Source organism: Terrapene carolina, unplaced genomic scaffold (assembly GCF_002925995.2).
Source record: "Terrapene carolina triunguis isolate 2854851 unplaced genomic scaffold, T_m_triunguis-2.0 Scaffold103, whole genome shotgun sequence".
Taxonomy (NCBI): Eukaryota; Metazoa; Chordata; order Testudines; family Emydidae; genus Terrapene; species Terrapene triunguis.
Genome location: NW_020664454.1, coordinates 1,145,464 through 1,169,321, shown reverse-complemented (window position 1 = coordinate 1,169,321; position 23,858 = coordinate 1,145,464). Strand labels below are relative to the sequence as shown.

The 23,858-nt window shown below is 42.3% G+C and overlaps 1 protein-coding gene across 2 annotated transcripts in view; it reads right to left on the bottom strand.

Annotated features, from left to right (window-relative positions):
* Window positions 1–23,858, bottom strand: part of LOC112120565 (disabled homolog 1) — a 258,238-nt gene that overhangs the window by 7,454 nt on the left and 226,926 nt on the right. Inside the window, exons 11-16 of one of the 2 annotated variants that reach the window (XM_024219691.2) lie at window positions 18,364–18,420; window positions 14,518–14,580; window positions 12,572–12,680; window positions 9,280–9,828; window positions 5,668–5,795; window positions 4,567–4,665 (exon numbers count right to left, since the gene is read on the bottom strand). In XM_024219691.2, the coding sequence (XP_024075459.1) occupies window positions 4,582–4,665; window positions 5,668–5,795; window positions 9,280–9,828; window positions 12,572–12,680; window positions 14,518–14,580; window positions 18,364–18,420 (990 nt within the window). In that variant the 3' untranslated portion in view covers window positions 4,567–4,581. The remainder of the gene's footprint in view (window positions 1–4,566; window positions 4,666–5,667; window positions 5,796–9,279; window positions 9,829–12,571; window positions 12,681–14,517; window positions 14,581–18,363; window positions 18,421–23,858) is intronic. The other variant, XM_024219692.2, reaches the window with a different exon arrangement.

Below are 23,858 nucleotides of genomic sequence, written 5' to 3'. Positions count from 1 at the left end.
TAGGGACTAAGGCAGAATAACTGAAAATCCTTTTTCTATTGTAAATACCGCTTTGACTAGACACCTGTGAAGTAAGATATGTAGCTTATTTTACAGAATCTTAGCTAAACAAATATTTCCTTTTTTCTCCCCCTTTCACTATGGTTATCTAGAAAGAGCAATAGGATTGTGCCACCTAAGCATAAATCAAAACCCAGCTAATGAAAGCATTCTTGTTATATACTGTTTTTCTCCTCCTTTCTGTACAATCACTTCACACATTTGCTTTTCTCAACCAGAGAGAAAATGACTGGATAGAATTCTTATTAGGACTAGCTCTGCGAATACTCAAGCTTCCTTGAGCTGTGAAGTCAGGCCTGTCTGCGTTTGGTCTCAAACAACAGTGGGGCAAAGATCTAACTTATCAATAAATGTCAGATTTACCTAAGCACTCCACAGCCTTTACTAAACAGATTAGTTGTGATAAGGGCTGCTGTGTGATAAGAAGTTTGAAAGATTCAGTTTAAAACTACAAGAGGATGAGAGGAGAAATATAGACATGGAGATAGCAACTGATAAATGCCAACGTAGTCTAAGCGAGAACACCTAAGATTGCAAGGAACTGAGAAACCAAACTGCTAACATAGGAAATAAATCAGATTAAGAAATATCAGTTGGTGACTATACTGTACCTGAATACACTAAGATAGAAGATATTATATGTGCAGAGCTGATTATGAAGATGGTGGGAACAGATCAACTCTGAAAACCCTTCATAATGTATCATAGAATGTCATGTTATTGGAAAGGACAAGTGGGTGAGGTAATGCCTTTTATTGGACCAACTTCTGTTAGTGAAAGAGACAAGTTTTCGAGCTACACAGAATTCTTCTGGTTTGAAAAAGAGTTCTGTGTAGCTCAAAAGCTTGTCTCTTTCACCAACAGAAGTTGCTCCAATAAAAGATATTACCTCACCCACCTTGTATTGCTAATATCCTGGGACCAACACAGCTAAAACACTGCAAACAAAATGTTCTTGGGAAGTCCATTCATCCCACTTGTATATTATGCAATTCTTGCAATAAAGAACTAGGTTCTGAAATGACCATGTGATGTCTACCTTTTAATGTAAAAAACCACCCTCTACGCAGATTGTAATCCTAGTTCTTCTTTTGTACTAGAGTATGTTTCTCATTACAATGAGGCTAAAAAAGGCTTGGCCTGACTATTTTATGCGTTGAATTAAAAATTCTCCACGGAGTCTCTCCTGAACTTAGGCCTCCCCCCCGCTTCACTGATGATATAATGTTTCTGAGTAAGAGGAACTGATTCTAGCAAGTGGATTTCCTCTAGTCTGCTGTTGAATGGTACTGCATTGAGACACTATGGTATTTAGATTGTAAGCTCTTTGGGGCAGGGACTGTGTTTTTGTTCTGTGTTTGCCTACTGTCTAACACAATAGGGCCCTGGTCTATAACTAGAGCCCCTAGACATTACTGCAGTACAAACAATAAATAGCAACAATATTTTATATTGCCCCGAGTTATATGATGTAATGATGATGTGCGTAAACTTGAATAGGTTGAATTGTGAAACACGTACTATTGGCTAGGCCCAAAAATGAATGACAACACTGAAATCAACCAGAAGTTATTACACCTCTACCTCGATATAACGCTGTCCTCGGGAGCCAAAAAATCTTACCGCGTTATAGGTGAAACCGCGTTATATTGAACTTGCTTTGATCCACCAGAGTGTGCAGCCCCGCCCCCTCTGGAGCACTGCTTTACCGCGTTATATCCGAATTCATGTTATATTGGGTGGCGTTACAGTGAGGTAGCGGTGTATTATCATTTGTATTATTGTAGTGTCTAGGAGCCCTAGTTCTCTCCATTGTGCTTGGCAATGTACAAAGCAGGGCCGGCTCTGGCTTTTTTGCCGCCCCAGGCAAAAAAGCCTCCGGCCGCCCCCCGCCCCCCCCCCTGCGGGGGGGGGGGCGGAGCCCCGGGGGGAGGACGGCAAACCCCAGCGAGGGCTCCGCTCTCCCCCCGGCGGCCAGGGGGAGGGCGCCGGGGGGGAGGGCGCCGGAGCCCTGGGAGGAGGGCGGCGAGCCCCAGCGGGGGCTCGGCTCTCCCCCCGGCGGCCAGAGCGCAGGGGGCAGGGCGGCGAGCCCCGACCGGGGGGAGGGCGCCGGGGGGGGAGGGCGGCCAGAGCGCCGGGGGGAGGGCGGCGAGCCCGGCCGTGGCCCCGCTCTCCCCGGGGGCCGGAGCGCCGCCCCCCTCCAGGTGCCGCCCCAAGCACAACCTTGGTGGGCTGGTGCCTGGAGCCGGCCCTGGTACAAAGAGCACAAAAAGCCACCCCCACCACAAGGAGTGTACAATCTAATATCGTATGTAACAACAGACTTAAATGGTTGTCACAAGCAACCTGCAGTAGCCTTGATAAGTAAAACTTGTATGAAATGCATGAGCCACCTTTGTGTATCAGTCAACAAATGAGAAGGAGGAATTCTTCATTATTGTCAAATAGTTCTGAAAATTATCTTGACCCTGATACTTAATAATAATAATAATAATCAATAAACATTTGTTCATAAATACATAGATGTGCTTTGCAGACACACTGTAATATGGGAAAAATGGCCAGATCTTCAACCTCCAATTAAATGGGGGAATCCTGGAAAGGCACAAAGCTGGCATAGTGGGCTATGCCAGCCTCTAGTGGTACCCGATTCCCCAACATAGGGGTTGTGTCAATGCTGGCTGGGGCCGAAGGGAGCAGAAAAAGGTGGAGCTGAATTACCATGTGGTCCACCAACCCCTGCTGGGGAATGATCCTTAGGGAGCAGCATTTAAATTAGCCCTCTGGGTGCTCCGACTTGACCCGTGGTGGATTCCACCACTCAAACATCTTTGGCTCCCGAATTTAGGGAGGCATAAACATGTCTTAGAGTCACTTTTGCTTCCCCTTACACTCATCCTTGTGCCGCTGAGGATTAGTGTGATACTTTTTGCACTGCATTATGTATTGTTAGTAAATAGTCGAAATGCCCCCAAAATGTACCAAAGCAAAGTTATCTTAAATTCTTTTACCAGATTTAATGTATTAAGCAAGTGGGCTCCCTAAAGCAACTATTAATTTTCAGAAGAGACAACTTATTGATGCTTAAGATATATAAGTCATACATGTTGAATATAGTGCAGTATCTAGACAAAATGAGAAGTATTCTACCAATGTAAGGGATTTGTCCCAGCAGCAGCATGCTGAGAAACAGAAGCTATAGTAAGTCACATATTTGAGTGTTAAAAATATGAATGACAAAAGAGTACAGCTAATTAAACATATTCTTCAAATAGTAACATTAAAACATATTTGGATGGAATGGCAATGCTCAACACTCAGAATTACTGTAGCTTCACTATCTCTTTGCAAAACATATATACTGGACTGAAAATATCGATGAGTATGTCTTAGAATTTTCACTAAGTACTACATTTCCAGTGTGTTCTGTAAGGAAAAAAGATGCAAAGATCATCTCCCCCATATAACTGGAATTAACATTGTTTTATGTGTAATGGTCAATTAATGAAAATCGTCATGCCTAAAATGTGTATATGTAAAATCGCCATCGCTTCCTGATGGTTTTAATTTGACATTGGAGATAAAACAACAAAAATTTCAACTTCAGTATTACATTTTTTTTATATACAGATAATAAGAAATGGAGTTCTGCAACTGCTCTGCCACACTGATTTAGGGGGACGTGTTGGCACATCTTTATTTTTTTAAATTCCTTCAAGTGGGCAAGATGTGTTATTCCACTTAATCTGTTACATCTGTGTAAATACCAGTGTCATTTTTATCTAAGATAAACTTCTGCACAACATATTGAGGTTTACTAGTAATAGCTGAAATTTCTGTATTTACCCCCTAAAATTCTGACATGACTTAAAAACAATTCTGCAGTCACAGTACATTTGTTTAAACCAGTGATACTCAGACCTCATGGTTCAGGAGCCAAATTAGCGATCCACATTACCCAAAAGAACCACAGCAGTGTGAATTCATTGTTTCATTTACTATAGTACTATTCATATTTAAACAGCATGATTGGATATATTTAGTTTATATGGGTATATTTTTTCTTACAGCAAATAGGTTAATAACTTGGTGCAAGTTGATAACTTAAATGGCAAATAACATAGTAAAAACATCCTGATCAGTTAATAACTTAGATGGGTTAATAATTAAATCACACACGATTTTAATATCATGTGCTGCAAAGAGCCACAGGAGACACATCAAAAAGCCACTTGCGGCTCACAAGTTGCAGAGGAGTATCACTGGTTTAAAGCATGTAGGCAGCTGCAACACATACAAGTGCACAACTGGAAACACTTAGCAAACGGCAGAAGCCATGCAAACCATTGAGGATGAGGAATAAATAGGGGGTGGGAGTGGAGAGGAAAAGGGAAAGATGTAGTAAAGGAAAAATAAATGATGCATCCATGGAAGTGATGGTAGGCATTGGTAAAAGAGTAAGTGAACACCTCAAGATGGAGAGAGAAAAAAAGGACAGATACCTACCCCAACCTGCGCTATCTAGCTACCGACCTGTGGACTTATAGTATCACCAGTAGGCTCACCAAATGGATCACTGTTGGAAGAGGCCTGAGATCCATCAGGCTAGAATACAAGAACATAACACCTTTTTTCTCAACAACAGGAAGTGAAAAGGCAGTAAGAGGTTATTTTCATGCTAGGGACACATTCTATCACGTGCAGCTACTGTAGGTTTTAAAACACAAAGGGTAAGATCCTACAATTAATATGCTTTCAAAATTTGCATGGACTTCAAATGGGTGTTGCATACATAAGGGCACGGATTTAATGCCTGTTGAAGTTGTAAAAGAGCTGCCCCTGACTTCAATAGGCATTGGTCAGACCCAAAATGACGGCAGGCCCAGTCCCTGAAAGCAGATCTTGGACTAAATTCATAAGCAAATCTATGTGAATCAGAGAGCGTTTAATCTTGTGTAATTTATGCTCTCTTCTATCCCCTCTGCATGTACGTTACAACAACTTGGGCTCCTTTTAGCCTTTCTTTGACTTCAACTCAAACCCAGTTACCAGGGCATTTTATGACATACAATCCCCATTTAGCCAACCTCTGACTTTGGCCCACTCAGTCTCACTAAGTGTAATGGGACCTTAATGGAGAAAAATCATACGCTAAAGGCCCACAAGTGAGGTATATAACAAGAACAACAACTAGCAGGAAAATGTAAGAATGTGTAAGCCAGTGTGGGCCATACTGTTTTAACATATATACTCTTACACCTTCTTCTGCTTCCTCGGCATGTATGTTACATCAACCTGGAATCCCTTACACATCCGTAAATGGTGTAAGTAGGTTGATGGATGTTTGAGGGTACATAACTTACACCGCTTTACATATCAACTCTGAATTTAGCTCCTTAATATTAATACATACTATTGTCAATATCATGCTAATGTTCGATAGCTATCAAACCCATACTTGGAAATGAAAGTTCTCTGCAACTTCCCTTAAAAAAATCCACCAATCCTATTGAAATATTTATTTGACATTTCCAGATGACTTTCAGTTACTCCCTGGTATTTTCTAGCTAGAAAAGTCTAGTTAGTATTAGGAGTCATGCTACTCACAGCCTCCTGCTCTTCACTTTTGCTTGGGCTTTCAAACCCCTCTTCAAAGAGGTCATCTGCAGTAGGGTCACTGGTATGAGAGACTGATGATTTTGATGGAGAACTCTGTCTGGGAGCAGGGGTTGGAGCTAAACAAAGATGATGGCAATAATAATAGGAAATACATTCATTGATTTGTTTAGATAGACAAACTATTCAAAATCTATTCATGCTTAACCCCCCCAATTTTATTATTCCTAAATTGCTTGTTTTCTGATTTAAGCAAACAAAATCATAGTCTATAGTCTGAAAATTATAACAAAAATGTCACCAACTCCTTATTTTTATTCCATGCTTCAAATTCACCAACCCCAACATAAGAACACTCCACAAATCAGTGTATGAATTCTGTGATTTGAAATAAATTTAATGTAAAGCCTATTTCCTCTTTCAGCCTTTTCAGAAACTAGGATGTTTGTTTTTAGCTGAGATGGATGTTGGGGGAGTTTTTGACCAATAAGAAATTTCAAATGACAAGAAAAAGATCTTCATGGTGCATCTTTACATAGACTCTGAAAACATAGGGCTTATCTATATGGAGACATAGTGCATGGAAAGCCAGGGTGTAAATCTACTGGACTCTGTTCTGAAATAGCAGTAGGTCAAAGCACACTACAGAACTTATAGTGCATGGCAGCAGGGTCCACCCAGAAACAAAGAGAATCATAGAAGATTAGGGTTGGAAGAGATCTCAGGAGGTCATCTAGTCCAACCCCCTGCTCAAAGCAGGACCAACGCCAACTAAATCATCCCAACCAGGATTTTATCAAGCCGGGCCATAAAAACCTCTAAGGAAGGAGATTCCACCACTTCCCTAGGTAACCCATTCCAGTGCTTCACCACCCACCTAGTGAAATAGTTTTTCCTAATATCCAACCTAGACCTCCCCCACTGCAACTTGAGACCATTGCTCCTTGTTCTGTCATCTGCCACCACTGAGAACAGTTTATTTTCCATCCTCTTTGGAACCCCCTTCAGGTAGTTGAAGGCGCTATAAAATCCCCCCTCACTCTTCTCTTCTGCATACTAAACAAGCCCAGTTCCCTCAGCCTCTCCTCGTAAGTCAAGTACCCCAGCCCCCTGATCATTTTCGTTGCCCTCCGCTGGACTCTCTCCAAGTTGTTCACATCCCTTCTGTAGTGGGGGGCCCAAAGCTGGATGCAATACTCCAGATGTGGACTCACAAGTGCCGAATAGAGGGGAATAATCACTTCCCTTGATCTGCTGGCAACGCTCCTACTAATGGAGCCCAATACGCCGTTAGCCTTCACGGCAACAAGGGCACACTGCTGACTCATATCCAGCTTCTTGTTCACTGTAACCCCCAGGTCCTTTTCTGCCGAACTGCCCCTTAGCCAGTAGGTCCCCATCCTGTAGCAGTGCATGGGATTCTTCTGTCCTAAGTGCAGGATTCTGCACTTGTCCTTGTTGAACCTCATCAGATTTATTTTAGCCCAATCCTCCAATTTGTCTAGGTCACTCTGGGCCCTATCCTTACCTCCCCTCCCAGCTTAGTGTTATCTGCAAACTTGCTGAGGGTGCAATCCAGCCCATCATCCAGATCATTAATGAAGATGTTGAACAAAACCGGCCCCAGGACAGACTCCTCGGGAACTCCACTTGATACCAGCTGCCAACTAGACATCGAGCCGTTGATCACTACCCGTTGAGCCCGACGATCTAGCCAGCTTTTTATTCACCTTATAGTCCATTCGTCCAATCCATACTTTTTTAACTTGCTGGCAAGAATACTGTGGGGAATGTATCAAAAGCTTTGCTAAAGTCAAGCTATATCACATCCACCGCTTTCCCCATATCCACAGAGCCAGTTCTCTCAACATAAAAGGCAATCACGACCAAGGCATGACTTGCCCTGCGTGAATCCATGTTGACTGTTCCTGATTACCTTCCTCTCTTCCAAGTGCTTCAAAATGGATTCCTTGAGGACCCGCTCCGTGATTTTTCCAGGGACTGAGGTGAGGCTGACCGGTCTGTAGTTCCCCAGATTCTCCTCCTTCCCTTTTTTAAAGATGGGCACCATATTTGCCTTTTTCCAATCGTCCGGTACCTCCCCCGATCACCACAAGTTTTCAAAGATAATGGCCAATGGGTCTGCAATCACATCAGCCAACTCCCTCAGCACCCTCAGATGCATTAGATCCGGACCCATGGACTTGTGCATGTCCAGCTTTTCTAAATAGTCCTTAACCTGTTCTTTCACCACTGAGGGCTGCTCACCTCCTCCTCATACTGTGCTGCCCGGTGCAACAATCTGGGAGCTGACCTTGTCTGTGAAGACCAAGGCAAAAAAAGCATTGAGTACTTCAGCTTTTTCCACATCATCTGTCACTAGGTTGCCTCTCCATTCAGTAAGGGTCCCACACTTTCCCTGACCTCCTTCTTGTTGCTAACATACCTGTAGAACCCTTTCTTGTTACCCTTCACATCCCTTGCTAGCTGCAACTCCAATTGTGCTTTGGCCTTCCTGATTACACCCCTGCATGATTGAGCACTATTTTTATACTCCTCCCAGTCATTTGTCCAAGTTTCCACTTCTTGTAAGCTTCCTTTTTGTGTTTAAGCTCACTGAAGATTTTGCTGTTAAGCCAAGCTGGTCGCCTGCCATATTTGCTGTTCTTTCTGCACATTGGGATGGCTTGCTGGGCTGTTCTCAGTGGTGGCAGATGACAGACCAAGGAGCAATGGTCTCAAGTTGCAGTGGGGGAGGTCTAGGTTGGATATTAGAAAAAAACTATTTCACTAGGAGGGTGGTGAAGCACTGGAATGGGTTACCTAGGGAAGTGGTGGAATCTCCATCCTTAAGAGGTTTTTAAGGCCCGGCTTGACAAAGCCCTGGTTGGGATGATTTAGTTGGGGTTGGTTCTGCTTTGGGCAGGGGGTTGGACTAGATGACCTCCTGAAGTCTCTTCCAACCCTAATCTTCTATAAGTAATGTTATTAGGTTCAATCTAGCTTCTATGAAACTCAATAGACTTCTGTTGGCTTCCATGGGAGTTGGATCTATACCAGTGTTAGCACTCGTATAATGGAATCTGTTTATAAACAATTTTTTGCAACCCCACAGTATAAGCACATTTATGCACCTAGAGCGAAATTCACTCCAGTACAGAGGGCCAGAAGAAGACCTATTCACCACTTAAGTCCCACTGAAGTCTCCAAAAATATGGCTGGAGTGGGACTTAAAATGGCTCCCTGTAGGTATGAATTTCACCTCTACTGCGTGAATATTTTCTCATCAATAGTTTAAATATTTTCCAAACCAGTTTAAATGTGCTTAGTTTAGGCACATTTTGAAGAGCAGACCTATTACTGTTTTATTAAAACTTAAATTTTATCTTGCAACCTTTGAAGTTGTTGATTTCAATCGCCTCTGTAATTTGTAACCTAAATCATGTTTCCCTAGCTCCAGGATGCCACTAACAAGCTTGATCATGCATGAAGATACTAAGGTCATCGGTGTTCCAACATAGTACACCAGAGAAAAGGGAAAAGCTTTGAGGAGACGGTGACATTTGAGGAAGAGACTGCAATTGGAATGATTTGGGTACTTACGTGAATTTGTAGATGGCGTTGTAGAAGTCACAGGAGTCAAATTTAATTGAGAGATGTCAAAGTCATCACAATCATCTGCATCCTGTGCCATCCCGACTTTGTTAAAATAGCTGGAGAAGGCCTCTGAGGTACAACTGAGGGAAGGCTGGTCTGGTTTTCGTGATGGCACTGGCGGAGGCTGAGCCATCTGGAAATCTTTGAACATATCTTTTCCCATTTTCTGTCTGGGCCTGTCTGTCTGTGGACTTGATCTGGTGGAATCGCTTGTGGGTGGAACAGTAGCTATGGGAGCAATGGTACCTTGAAACATGGCTGCTTGTAAAGGCATAACAGTTTGTGTTGGCATGAAGGCAGTTGGTTGGAACTGACCAGCTACAGATGGCCATGGTTGCTGGGTAGGAGAAAAAATACCAGGTTGGCCCCATGCTATTGGCTGTCCTCCCTGCATCACCTGAGCAACTGGAGGCTGAGTACTCATGGCCAATTGTTGTTGAACGAGTGGTTGCTGTCCCCAGAAGGAGGGCAGGACAGCTCCCATTGCAACATAACCTTAAAGAATAACAACAGGGTTGTTTTAGCGCATGGATGTGAACAGCAAGAGGATGTGGTACAGGAAACACTGTTAGTCAGAAATACACAGACTGTGTTAGGAGTCACAGGGACCTTTACCAATTTATATCACTTCCTTAAATGTGTCAATCCTATGCTCTTGGCATGTGTACAAACAGTTCAATAAATAAAGCATAACTGGACTGACTTTAATAATAATCACCATCCCCACTCATTAGAACAAAAAAATTATTCCCCTCCTCCTCAAATCACATGAATCTTACCCCTTCCCATAATCTAGAGAGAAAAGGTACCATGTTGGAGTGCAGTTTACCTTGAAAATCAGCTAACCTGGGTTTTGGTAGACCAAAGAGCAAAGTGAGTTCTGGAGCAGAGGACTCCTCACAAAAAATGGTACGTTGTGTAACTCTACACCACTTCTACACCAACTCCACAGAGAACAGGAGTCTGTTACAGCCCCACTAAAGAACTCGAGCTTGTTAGCACATGCTATAGCAGCTCATGCTTTTTGCTCTGGAGGTCCCTGGTTTAATCCCCAATATGTCGGCCCAGATGGGAGCCATCAAATTTACCGTTCCAGTTCAAGCCAGGCGACGGTTAGCTCAGGGACCTGCTTGGATTGCAACTGCTCCTGTATCTCATGATAATAGAGGTTTTCTCTGATGGGGGCAGGACTCAAACCGTTAAGGGATTTGTAGAGGAAAACCAACATTTTAAATCGCACCCAGAAATGGACACAGTGCAGATTATGAAGCACATGGGCTCCTTCTGAGAAGCAACCCTAAGCAAAGGAATGGCTAAATTTCAAATAGTTCATGTTTCTTAGTGGTCTTCAGGCTTGGCCCTTTGCAATAATCCTATCTTGAAGGTTACAAAAGTATAGATAACTGAGGCAAGGTCTATAAAAGATAAAGGCATAATCTTGCCAAATGCAGATGAAAAAGCACGCTTGGTTACTTCAACACCCAGAAGCCACTAAGCATGCATACTATGAATTATAAAAACATACTTGAAAAATTAGAGGTATATAGTACTGTATAATAGATGCCAAAAATCTGCACTGGGTAATAGCTTATAATGAAAACCCTCTAGCTAGGGGAAAGCATTGAAGATTAAAAACTGGAGTCATTAAAACATTCTAATTTTGATTTGACCCTGCTCAGACAAAACTTCCTTGTCAAACTAATGGGAATCTTGGCTGAGAATGGACTGTATGACTAGACCTTTTGTTTGTCATTTACATTGAAAAGAAAAAAAAAAGATGAATCCAACAGTTTTCAACTGTGTTTAATATAAAAGGATTTCTGAAACTCTACCCTGAAAACCTTTATTAAAGAAGAAACTAGGTGACACGCTTATGTTTTACTAATACAAAATGATGTTATATTAATACGAGACCCAAATGCTACATTAACAATTTTAATTTATTGTTAATATTTTACAATGTGGAATCTCTTTCCTCTTCTTTGTACCGGTATAGCAGTAGAAAAGAAACCTTTTCCTTGACCTATAAGTTTTCCTTACCCTGCTTTTACCTTTTATTTTTGGTTTATTTCTGGGTTTATTGAAATGCAAACTGTAAAGGAGTAAGACAGCAAAACAAAAATCATAAGCAATAGATCTTGGAATCATTTAGCTAAGGATAACAATAACACAGCTAAATATGTATTTCAGCAAATGGTTATGATGGGGAATGTGAAGTAGGACCCTCCACAACTTTGTCAGAGCAATTTCCCATGCCATAACCCCAAAACACTGCATTGTAGTTATGACCTTACTGACTAAGGGACACTGGAGGGTACTTCTTTGGAAGAAGTACATCAGAGTTTTCCATAACCAGTTGACAAACAGGATCAAAGTGCTTATCTGGTTCTATTCCATGTATCAGGTATGTTACTTTCAAGTGCCAACATAATAATGGAACTTCGGTACAGCAAAAGATTACCGCTGTGTTACATTCCAGGACAGATGATGCAGTACATTATAGCACTGAAGGTGTTAACCATCTAGAAAACTACTGTTGAATGATTCAAGGCACTCCTTTTTCTCCTTCCCAAATGGGACTGAATGAGCTGTTTTTGCAATGCTCCCAGCCCCTGGCAGTCCAGAGAGCAAGACCAGAAGTCAAACCCACATCTCCTGCATGTTAGTGCAGAATATTACATAAACTCTGAATTTTGAGCACTTTGAGGAACATAGAAAAGCCTAGCTGAAATGTCACACTTTGGCTACATGGAATAGCTTTAAAAATGGTCACAAATTCTTCACGTTTCTTGCTGTGCCATCATTTACTGTATATAGTTCAGAATGTCCACTGTTATTACTGGAAATTCAAAGCTAAATAACTTTCCCTCTCCTATTACAATAGCTTATAGGTATGTAAACTATATACTTGAACTTCCAGAGACTTTTTAGTCCCAGTTCTTTTTTTACTTCATTGGGTATTAGCAAACTCAATATACTGAAGGTTCAACTTGGTACTGATTTGGATTTTCTTTTTCCTGAAGTACATTAATTGTAAGACATTACTGTAAGTAAGTACATTGCCGTAAGACAGACTATATTTTCACATTTCTATAGTGGAAAACTTTTTAACCCTTATGTTTTGGATGTTGAGACATAAAACAGAACAGATACCTGAGTTCCACAGTTCAGTTGAGCTAATATTTTCAAAATGACCAACCCTAAAATTAGTCTTTAAATAACCCTATTGGGTTCTTACCTGAGGGTACAGCAGCAGTGCTAAAAGGTACAGAACCAAATGTGTCTGTAATAGCAGGAAGTGACTGGCATGAAGATGGGATAAAGGCATCACCTGGAGTTGCAGGAGTCTACAAAAATGAGACAGGAATAAAATACAATGGTGACATATCAGCTACTGTTTCTGCCATCGGGAATTGGTATGCACTGAGGTGCCACATCCCCTTTATCTCCAAAAAAAGAGAGATGCAGATGTAAAGAAGCAGCAGGAAAAAGATCAGCAGCACCATAAGACAGAAGACAACAGGAAAAGAGAGAAAAAATACAGAGCTCTTGGACCATGAAGAAAAAGAACAATATAACTTGCACAATCATATATCACGTGCAAATTTCTGACAGCACCTGTTTCTTAAGCAATAAGTCTGTGATTCTGAGGCTTAATTAACTGAGGATTGATGTAAACAATAGACAGAAAATAACATAGAAAGGATTTTAAAACAGGGTGAAATTACTGTATTACAGAAGAATGATTAAATATTGCTCCAGTTCATCAATAGGCCTAGAGCCAAAGTCCTGCATGTTAGAAGAAGCCTGGTCCCATTGTTAAAGATAAGGATTGGGAGATGGGAGATCTGAACTCTTTTCCTAGATGTGCCACAAAATTCCTTTGTTACCTTAACTGCTCAGTGCCTCGGTTTCCCCATCTGGAAAAGGAGAATATTTATATTCCCCTATGTCACAATCTGTTTTGAGGCTTAAAAATGAACTGGAAAAATTCTCTATTTCTACTTTATAATGAAGACAGCTTGTTTCAAAGGCTTCCATCTCCTTAAAATAACATACACATTTTTGTTTTTTACTTGTTTTTAGATCCTTCTTCCCTCTCTTAGCTGAAGGACTTGGATATGACCTTTGGAGGTTCCGAAGAGCCATGTCATTCAAAGCTGTAACCACATCTGATGCTCTCCTTCCCGAACAACTGAGTTTTTGACAGAGTCCCACACAGCAGATGCCTCTGCTAAACGGAAGTGATGGGAGCTGCAGCTCAGGTTACAGCCCTTTATGACATCACCATTCAGATCTCTATTTAAAAAAAAAAAAAGTTTGAGGCCATCTTTGCACATCACAAAGAGCAGCGTGATGGGGTGTCCATGCCACACAAGGCCCGAAGGGGTTATGGTGGCTGAGTAGGTCAATTAACTGCATTGGCTGTATCTGGAGGAGGAGCCAGGGAACAATGAGGATTAATTAAAAAGGAAGCTCAGCTGCACAGGAACAGGAGGGGCCTGTAAAAAGCCCAGTAGCGGAGAGCAGAAGGGGGCTGCAGAAAGAGAGAGAGAGGCTGCAGTCACTGTTAGGGTGACAGATGGCAAGGTAGGAAATAGCCCAGAGACACGGAGTAAGGGACAGGACTTGATTACTTGTTGTAGAGTCCCTGGGCTGGAACCCTGTGTAGAGGGCAGGCCTGAGTTCCCCTACCAGCCACGGGGGAAGTGGCACCATTAGAGGCAGTGAAAGAGAAGACTGCGAGGGACAGCAGGTCCTGAGAGACGTTGATGCATGTGATTTCCCCGGCAGGGGAAAACCACAGTGACCTGACTGGAGGACCAAGCCATGAAGTGGGAGCAGTTGAGTCCTGAGAGAGCAAGACAGAGTGATGGAGTGCAACCGCAGGAAGAGGCGTCAGCCTGGCAGAGTTAATCCCCAGATGTGGTCAGAAGGAGATGCGCCAGCGGTGACTAGAGCACCCCGTGACAAGCAGTGATTGGAGAAAAGGAGTTTTCCCTTTTTGAATATGTTTGCTTCCTAGTTCTCTTTTATTTCACCACTGTTTGAAAAAACACTTTGAAATCCTTCATATTGGAGTGCATGCTATTCACCATCCTGCATTTCTACACATGGCTACAGTAAACCTGCTTTTTACCAGCAAGGTAGAAAAAGACAGGGCAATTTCCCCTGGGTACTTACTGGGGGAGAGGTTACATCAGGAGGAGTGGACATGTCCCCAAAAAGCTCTAGTTGGGTAACAGCCTGCAAAGAGAAGAATTGAGAGAATCAAGGAAGAGTGTGCATTAGACTGGAAACAAGTAATGAACTCATATCACCTATCCAAATTAAAGCTATTTATACCTTGATTGTCCCCTCCGCTGGGATGGACTAGGCCATGGGGCTGGCTCACAAACCCAGAGGAGGCTCAGACATCTGCCCCTGGGAAACTCTTTTATGGGGGATCCACCACAGAAGGGGATAGGGCACAGAGAAAGCATCCACAATGGGGCATATTATCTTTCCACTCTTAGCTTCACTGGGCACAGGGGATATGTGTATGTCCCATTGCCACCCAACCCTTCCACCATGGCCCCATCTCTGATCTCTCATGCCCCCGACTACAACCTTTGTGGGGTCCAGGGAAAGTGGATCGGATGTTGCTATGGAATTGGCTGAGACCACCGTTCCCCATGGGATGAGTGTGGCCTGCATGCACCCTAGGGGATGAGGGGAGACATGATTAGGCCATTACGATTGGCTAGCTCTAAATTAATTTCATGCTAGAAATGTTTTACCAGGGACTCCATTTTGGTTTTGGTTTTGAAATAGATCAACCAAAGAGGTCTCTCTTACTTGGACCAAAAGGGGGAAAACCCTTTCATAACATAGAGCAGTCTCAGTGGCTGCATGAGCAAAGTATTGGCCGAAGCTCAGACTCAGCACTCACAGAGATGAATTTAGACTGGACAGAGCCACTAGTGACATGGAAACCGAAGCAATTCTGAAGAAGCCTTGCTTTGACTGTGTCTTCTATGGTACAGAAGCCAAAATAGTGTGAAACAGGTTCATAGTGATCAAGTATTTACATCTGCCATATAATATTAATGATTACTCCTGCACTAAACGCCTAAGAAAGTATAATTTAAGTATTTTGCTCAAAAAGAGCTGCTTAAAGGTATTTAGGCACTGATCATAAGTGGGATCAGTTGTTGGAGTACTATCCTCCCAAAATTCTTTGTATATTTAATTTTTAAAGGGACTTATCAAATTTCCTGTTGTGTTGCACAAAGTCAGATTATTACGGTATCTGTGCAGTATGAATTATTGTCCCATTATGAAACAGTCTGGGAAAACAAGATGACATGGTAAATCGATGAGTATTCAGAGTAGTGAAATTCAAACACAATTAATAGAGCTGGTTGAAATTGTTTAGGTGGGATACTTTTTTCTTTTTGTGAAATAAATTTGCTGGAAATGAAAATTTTTGTTTCCTTCTTTGTGATAAAAACATGAACCTTCCCAAACAAAAAATATGTGGTATTTGATTTTTTTTCCATTGTAAAATTGGAAAATTCCTGTGAAAATTACACCTCTACCCCGATATAACGCGACCCGATATAACACGAATTTGAATATAACGTGGTAAAGCAGTGCTCCGGGGGGGGCAGGGCTGCGCACTCCGGTGGATCAAAGCAAGTTTGATATAACGCGGTTTCACCTATAACACGGTAAGATTTTTTGGCTCCCGAGGACAGCGCTATATCGGGGTAGAGGTGTACCAAAAAAAGGCAGGGGGAATTTTTGTTTCTTTAATTTTTTTCCATGGAAAATACTCACCATTTTCTGACTAGCTTTAACAATTAATTACTGGTCAAGATTCTGGAGTCAAACTGCCTTCCCCCATCAACCTTATCATTTAGACCAGGGATAGCCCCCCTTTCACCCAACCTCTGAAAAATATCAGGGTAAAATCTTTACAGTTTCATTTTAAATTAATCTCTAGACCAGTGGTTCCCAAACTTGTTCCGCTGCTTGTGCAGGGAAAGCCCCTGGCGGGCCGGGCCAGTTCGTTTACCTGCCCCATCCGCAGGTTCGGCCGATCGCGGCTCCCAGTGGCCGCAGTTCGCTGCTCCAGGCCAATGGGAGCTGCTGGATGTACTGGTGGGCCGAGGGACGTACTGGCCGCCACTTCCAGCAGCTCCCATTGGCCTGGAGCAGCGAACCACGGCCAGTGGGAGCCGCGATCGGCCGAACCTGCGGACGGGGCAGGTAAACAAACCGGCCTGGCCGGCAAGGGACTTTCCCTGCACAAGCGGTGGAACAAGTTTGGGAACCACTGCTCTAGACGCGATATATCGATCCCCGAATCGACGCCCGTACTCCACCTCGGCAGGAGGAGTAAGCGAAGTCGACGGGGGAGCTGCGGCGGTCGACTCGCCGCCATGAGGATAGCCAGGTAAGTCGAACTAAGATACTTCGACTTCAGCTACGCGAATCTTAGTTCGAACCCCCCCGCTAGTGTAGCCCAGGCCTTTGGTACTAATAGAAGAACTATAGAACTAGTCTCTCCAAGAGATGAAGCAGATCACTCTGGTACTGTGCACAAAATTGCTAACCATTTAATCTTAGCAATGTCTAGAAAAACCTGAATGATAATGAAACTCCTATTTAATCATTTCAGATGAAACTTCATGCCAACCAGGTGCCACCAATGGTTGCGGGGGTTGTACAATAGCAAAGAGTCACTTCCTTCTAAGAACTCTAAATTGCTTGTTTGAGGTCGTCCCTAAAACTTCTGTCTCTGCATCATTGTAAAGCTTCTGGCTAGAACCTCCCCAAGTCTCTTCTTGTCTGACTTCCTGCTAGCATTCTAAAGAAACTGTACATGTGCCTTCACAGATGAAACCATGTGGGTTTTCCCTGCCCACAGGGAAGGATCCTCCAAGTCTTCCTCTCCCACCATAAGGGAGAGAAAGTGAGAAGCAGAGCTGCCAGTGACTGCAAGGGGTACCAGGTAGTGAGACCGTGTCCTGCACTACCCAGGTTGTCAGCCTGGGGGGAAGAGTCTGAGTAGTGGGCGAGGGACAGAAGTTTTGATGGAACCCTTATCCCACGATTCATATTAATCTAGCCTGATGTAGAATAATCTACATTAATGAATCTATATTAGAATGAATCCCACAATTCATATTAATCTGGCCTAATGCAGAATAAGTACAACTGAGAATTTATCACAATGAATCTTTTTGACCTCAAGGTTTCAGCATTTAGTTCAACAGTGGCAAGTCACATAACCTCTCTGTGACTGTCACTCTGTAGAATGGGGATAATGATACTTTTCAAAGTGCTTTAAGGTGTGTGCACCTGTGGAAATTCATCTCAGGTAAAGCTCCAATGAGCTCACGAGAGCCTCTCTGATATCACAGTGATGGGGACTATATAAACTGATTGCTGGATAGAGCAATATTGAGTTGCCATTAATGTTTATTCTAGTAAGCCCTTCTTCATGGCGACCCCAGAAAAAGAGCAATATATTGACAGCAGAGTTAGTTTTGGCATGACCGCAACTTTGTACAACAGATGCTAGAAAGCTATGTCAGCAAATCTAAACTGTAATTTAGTGTGAAAATAACTTTTGAGGATACTTGCTAGAGAGGCTTAAACAGCAACATTTGAATCTGGATTTCAAATCCCTCAAAGTCTGGGATTTTTTGGATGAGGAGTTCTAGTTCTGGACCCTCGCTAGGGCTAAATTCTCGACTGGTCTAAATGAGTACAGCTCCTTTCACATAAATGGAGTTTCAGCCATTGGCAGAAATTTTGGCAGCTCATCTTTACCTTTCATTGGTTTTAAAACAGTTTCACTTTCTGGGTCACCACACAGATGAATTTGCCAACTATATCATTGCTTTTTATATTATTCGTACTTGGCATTAGTTACATTCTGGCGCAGCTAAACCCAAATTGAGCGTTTTCAAATTGCACTAATTCTAGTGGTGATTTCATCCACATTTCCCTTTCACATTTTTGGTGTCATAACCTTACCTGAGTGACTGTAACAAGATTTTCATCAATGTCCAGCAATAAGTTTCCATTCTGCAGCTGTAAAGCATGATTTATGACAATGACATGAATGATTTATGAAAATGACATGAGTTCTGAGCATGACAATGATCACCTCCATAATTATTGACTTCACTATGGAAATGAAAACCCTTTCAGTCTTGTAGCAAGCTGCTGTACTCACCTCAAAGATAACAAATCACATGTTTAACAATGGTGCATTTGAATGCTGCGAACATCAAGTGTAAATATACACTACACTTGCCTGTAGTACACTCTTGTACAAATGCCAGTTCTGTCGTGAATAAGGCTACATCAGTGCAGACATTAGAAATAGTTACTCTTTGAGGGATTAATAAGTTTAGCTATAAAAATTCATTATGGTGCCTACTCCTGTGCCTATTGAAGTTAATGGGAATCTTTATTGGCTTTAATGGGGAAAGGAGTTGGCATTCTCAGCTATATAATTTGATAATATACACGTGGGGTAAGAAAAGGCTCTAAAAGCAAATAATATATGCAGCAAAATACAATGTCTATTTAACTAGGTAAAACTATGGCTTTTGAAAAGTGTATTTATAAATTAATAAATGCACATCTAAGATTACAAATACCCTTTCTATAATCTGCAAGAGAATATTTTTTAAAATGCTGGTATTCATGAATCCAAGATAAATCTAAATCTACAGGGTTGTGTGTAAATGTATATATAATGGAATATACTAAAAATCCCACTGTTAGCTATAACTATAATATCTGATCACCTGACTTAAATGTCATCAGAGGACTAAATTTCAGTGTGATAAACATAACTGTTTTAAAGTGGGAGGGGACAAACCAGAACGATTTTTGCAACATAACGAGAACTACAATAGCAAATGAATGAAAGTTTAATCTGTGATCCGTTTAAGAGTGCAAGGGGCCAGAAGATGCCATTCCGGGAAGCTGGAATAACAAAGGCCCAGGAAATGGGCTGACAGCGGAAGAGAGCAAGCAGTCCTGAGGAATTAGGAGTTGGATGTAGGGGAAACCCCAGAACACTATTCCTTTAAGGGCCTAGGATCAGGAGCCCTATCATGTAGGATTGGACAGGACTCCCTTCTTTTCCAACCAATCGGGAGGAGCTCTTTGGAGGAGGGCAGTATATAGACTGCTTTCTCCTTCAAAATAGTGCAGACACTGGCAAGAGAAGGAGGTCAGAGCCAGAAGGCTAAACTCCAGGGAGAGACAGCCATGAGAAGCAGCCCTGTGAAGACCAGGCTGTGGCTGTGTGTGGATGGCAGAAGAGCCAGAGATAAGTGTGAACCTTTGGGCTGCAGTGATGGACTTTATTGGTGGGACAGTCTGGAAGTGTTTCTGGGCATTAAACCTGCCCCAAGTAGAAGGCAGTAGAACTTTTAAGACACCGTGGGGAGTTTGTATGGGGCCCTGAAGAGGGAGCACACAGGGACAGCTGCTGCAAAGGGAATTCTGGTCATGAGGGACTGCTCAGGAAGTGGCAGCCCTGTTACCTGATGACAAACCCACCAGTCAGTAATTCACTGGAAGTTTAAAAATAGCCTGAGAGGGTGGTTCTCCTGTGTCTCTGATAATAAAATTCTGGCAAAAAGCAATGCCAGATGAAGAAAGCATGACATATTATATATACAGGGCCCAATATTGTAGACTCTGTATGTGAGGAACTCCCACTGAAGTTAAGGGAAGCATGAAATCAGGCTTAGGCTATTAGCCCCAGAACCTCACTATAAATCCAGAAAGCATTCTTGATATAAAAATTGAAAGGCTTAGGCCTTAAATAAGGACCTCAGGCTTTAGCCAACAGATTATTTTTCTTGATTTTGACCATCACTTCACCTAGCCATCTCTACCAATTCTTTACAGGTTATTGAGAGTCAGATTCTGCCCTCAGCCATACTCCTGCAGCTAGCAAAACCATTTGAAAAGTAACTATACCATAGCGTGGAAGAAACACGTGTGCACCATATAACATTAGTAATAACTTGACTGTGCTACAGTGGGACGTCCCAGAAAACAGTTTGCCCATCATGTCACTGCACATCCCCAAGTGCCCAATTATCCTGTGGCATTTGGACTGCGTCCTCCATCAGTTCACGTTCAGCATCACTTACTGTTGAGGAGAGACTTCAAAAAGGTGAAATATTAGGGCTGGTCCACACTAAGCCCCCAGTTCGAACTAAGATACGCAACTTCAGCTACGTGAATAACGTAGCTGAAGTCGAAGTATCTTAGTTCGAACTTAAAGGTACTTACCGCAGGTCCACACGCGGCAGGCAGGCTCCCCCGTCGACTCCGCCTACTCCTCTCACAGAGCAGGATTACCGGCGTCGACGGCGAGCACTTCCGGGATCGATTTATCGCGTCTAGACAAGACGCGATAAATCGATCCCAGAAGATCGATTGCTTGCCGCCGAACCAGCGGGTAAGTATAGACGTACCCTTAGTGTCTATTAGAGCGTGGGATAGTGTTCAATAGCAACTTCTCTGGGGTTGCATTAGTGTAACTGAGGACAGAATTTGACTTATTGAGTCTTTCTTTGGTTAGACATTTCAGTACGAAAGGATTTATCCTTATCAATGAAAGTAAACAATCCTCTCCCACTCTCCCAGTAGACTATATAAAAAAAGAGAAATATGGAAAGATGCTTGGTTCCTTGATCTTTCTGTAGAATTCCTCTGTCTGTGGATTTCTCTGTGTCATGATGTAAAAGCTGCCTTTAATTACTGGAAAAATGCATCTCGTCTTACATGAAAACACTGCCACAGCTTAATCAGCAAGGATCAGAAAAGTCAGTTGTAACCACACTGAGGTGGGCAGTGGAAATAGTATTAATCCTCATATCTTGGTGGTATTAAACCTTATAACGAAAGCTGCATCTTCCCATGTAGATGTCTGACATGTGCTGTAGTCTTTTAAACATTAAATATTTAAATCTGGCTTCTTAAAGCAGGCTTTAAACCACTCCAGCTGGCAATGAAACTTCTTGTGCCATTTTTCACTATTCAGTGGAAACAAGAGCGGAAGGTGTATTATTCTGGAGTTGGAACATATTTGAGAAAAGCCTACAGACTTTGACTATAGAGTTATGCAAGCGGTAGCTTTCATATACCTAAATACAAGAAAGTCACTTCTACACTTTATCTGTTGATCCAATAGGGGTTGGAAAAGTACTTTGTTGTGTTTCTTGAATTATTGCAAAGATAGAGATTTACAGCAGAAGAATTCTGCAGGGACCCCTGTATTCAGAGGTCGGTAAAACACCTTGCAAACCTTGCTATAGAAATAACAGGCCAGATACTCAGCTGTTAATCAGCACAGCTCCACTGAATTCAATGGACATATGCTGATTTACAACTGCTGAGGACCTAACTGAATATTTCTATACTTTGATTATGAAAGAGACAGGAACAGTGATGACTCAGAAATCGTGGTATAGAAACTTCAGAGGATGAAAGGAGAGGAAGTGGTCAAAAAGGATGAAAAGTGCATGGCAGCCTCATCTTATTCTCTAATATAGAGCTCAGTGGGTTAAAATGACAGAATAAAGTACTGTAGTAAGTACGGTAATTAACCAGTAAGGAAAGTAATTAACTTTTTATTTCTTTCTCCTTTCCTCTTAGCGGGCTCTTGAGAATGTCATGAGGACTCCAAAGAGCAGAATATCAGCCAGCTAATTCAAGCTGCATAGGTCTAGCATGTGTTCTTGATAAGAGGACAGATGCTTGACACAGCTACTTGTTTGCAAGGGTGGATGTTGAGTCTGAAGGCGTCTCTCTGTACAAGTTGTGATAAGGAACAGACCCTCTGGTTTGGAGTAAATAATTTAAAGTAGCTCTTACATTGAACTGAGGTTGCTTGACTGTGTTTCAGCAAACTTGGTATATAAAGTTCAGGAGACTGAACTGAGTGATGCAAGAAAGCCAGCAGGGCACTAGAAGAAAAGCAAAATGGAGACCAAAAAGGCAATACATAGAGGACCAATTTTTGTAAGACAGGATAAGATTCTCAGTGCCCCAGTTAAAAAGATGCTCTCCTGAAAATGCCCTGGCAAGGAATTGAACTATTCACATTCAGAAGTTAGCTAGTTACTAAAGTTCATATGGCAAGTCCCTCAGTTTGTATCTTTATGAAGTATTTATATTTTGTTAAATATATTTCAAATCAAATGCATGTTAAATATTTTAAGCTTTCAGAATTTTCAACGTTATATACACAGATGTTTCCTTAAATGGTGATTTACTTTTGAGACTGTTAACATCTGTAAAAGCAAAATAAATTCTTTAAGCACCCCCATTTATATTTCAGAGATGGGCATGAGCCACAATGCATGAGTCAGGCTCCAAACTTTCTCAAAACTTAAAGTGTTTGCACATCTGGGAGTTTATTTATTATTTTTAACCCATTATAAAAAGCTGAGCCATGCCTGAAGTTGGGTCTGAACTTCCCCAAAGTCCAGGAATGTTTGGATCTGGGATTTTGGTCCAGGCCCATCTCTAGTGAATTCATACGACGGTAAAGACTGCCATATCTTGAAGAGCACTCCATGTACCAGTTACAGTGGAGTAATTCCACATAGCATATTGTTGTTACTCCGGATTTACACAAGCGTAACTGAGGGCAGAATCTGACCTACTCTGCCGGTGCAGAATGCAGTTGCTAACCTTAATGGAACAGGTTGCTATAAGCACTTAGGACCAGATCTTCAACTGGCATAGGTTGGCTTACCTCCACTGACTCCAACTGAGCTCCATCTATTTAAACCATATGAGAATCTGGCCAAAAGTAACTGCACTAGCTCTCTGATCACTTTCAGAGAGTGCTGATGTTTATCTTTAGTTGACTTAGTTCGTGAGAGTTTGCTTCTCTCCTTAAACCCTTTCTGCTACAGTCTCTTGTTGTGGTCCCATGGGACAAAACTCTCTTTGATGTCCAAAGGAAGGTTCTCCCACTTGAGGAGTGCTTCCTTTGGACATCTCTCACTGGGGCAGTAAACCCTAGCTTGAGCTTGGCAAGATTCAGATCATGATGTAAGATGTATTCAGCTAAGTTAGCTTTGGCTTGAATCTCCATCTTAGAGCATGTCTACACTGCAGCGGGATAGATGTACATGTACTAGCTTTGATCAAGCTATCCTATTAACAATAGCAGTGTAGCTATGTCAGTGCAGGTGATGGCCTGGGCTAGCCATCTGAGTGCTAATCCATCCGAGACCCTAGGTAAGTACTTGGGCGGCCAGCCCATGCCAGCACAGCGACAGAGTTAGATTAAGCATGCTAACTCCACCAGCGCTCATGTGTGTGTATGTGAAATTAAACCTCCAGCTGCGGTGCAGATGTACCCTCAGCCAGTCTCTCTGTTCCTGCCCCCTCTGCCCTTTTGTTAGTTCACTGCGGATTGCTATATTTAAATGGTGGTTAAAAATGTTTTTTGTAAGTAAATGGTATAGCAATAAATGAGG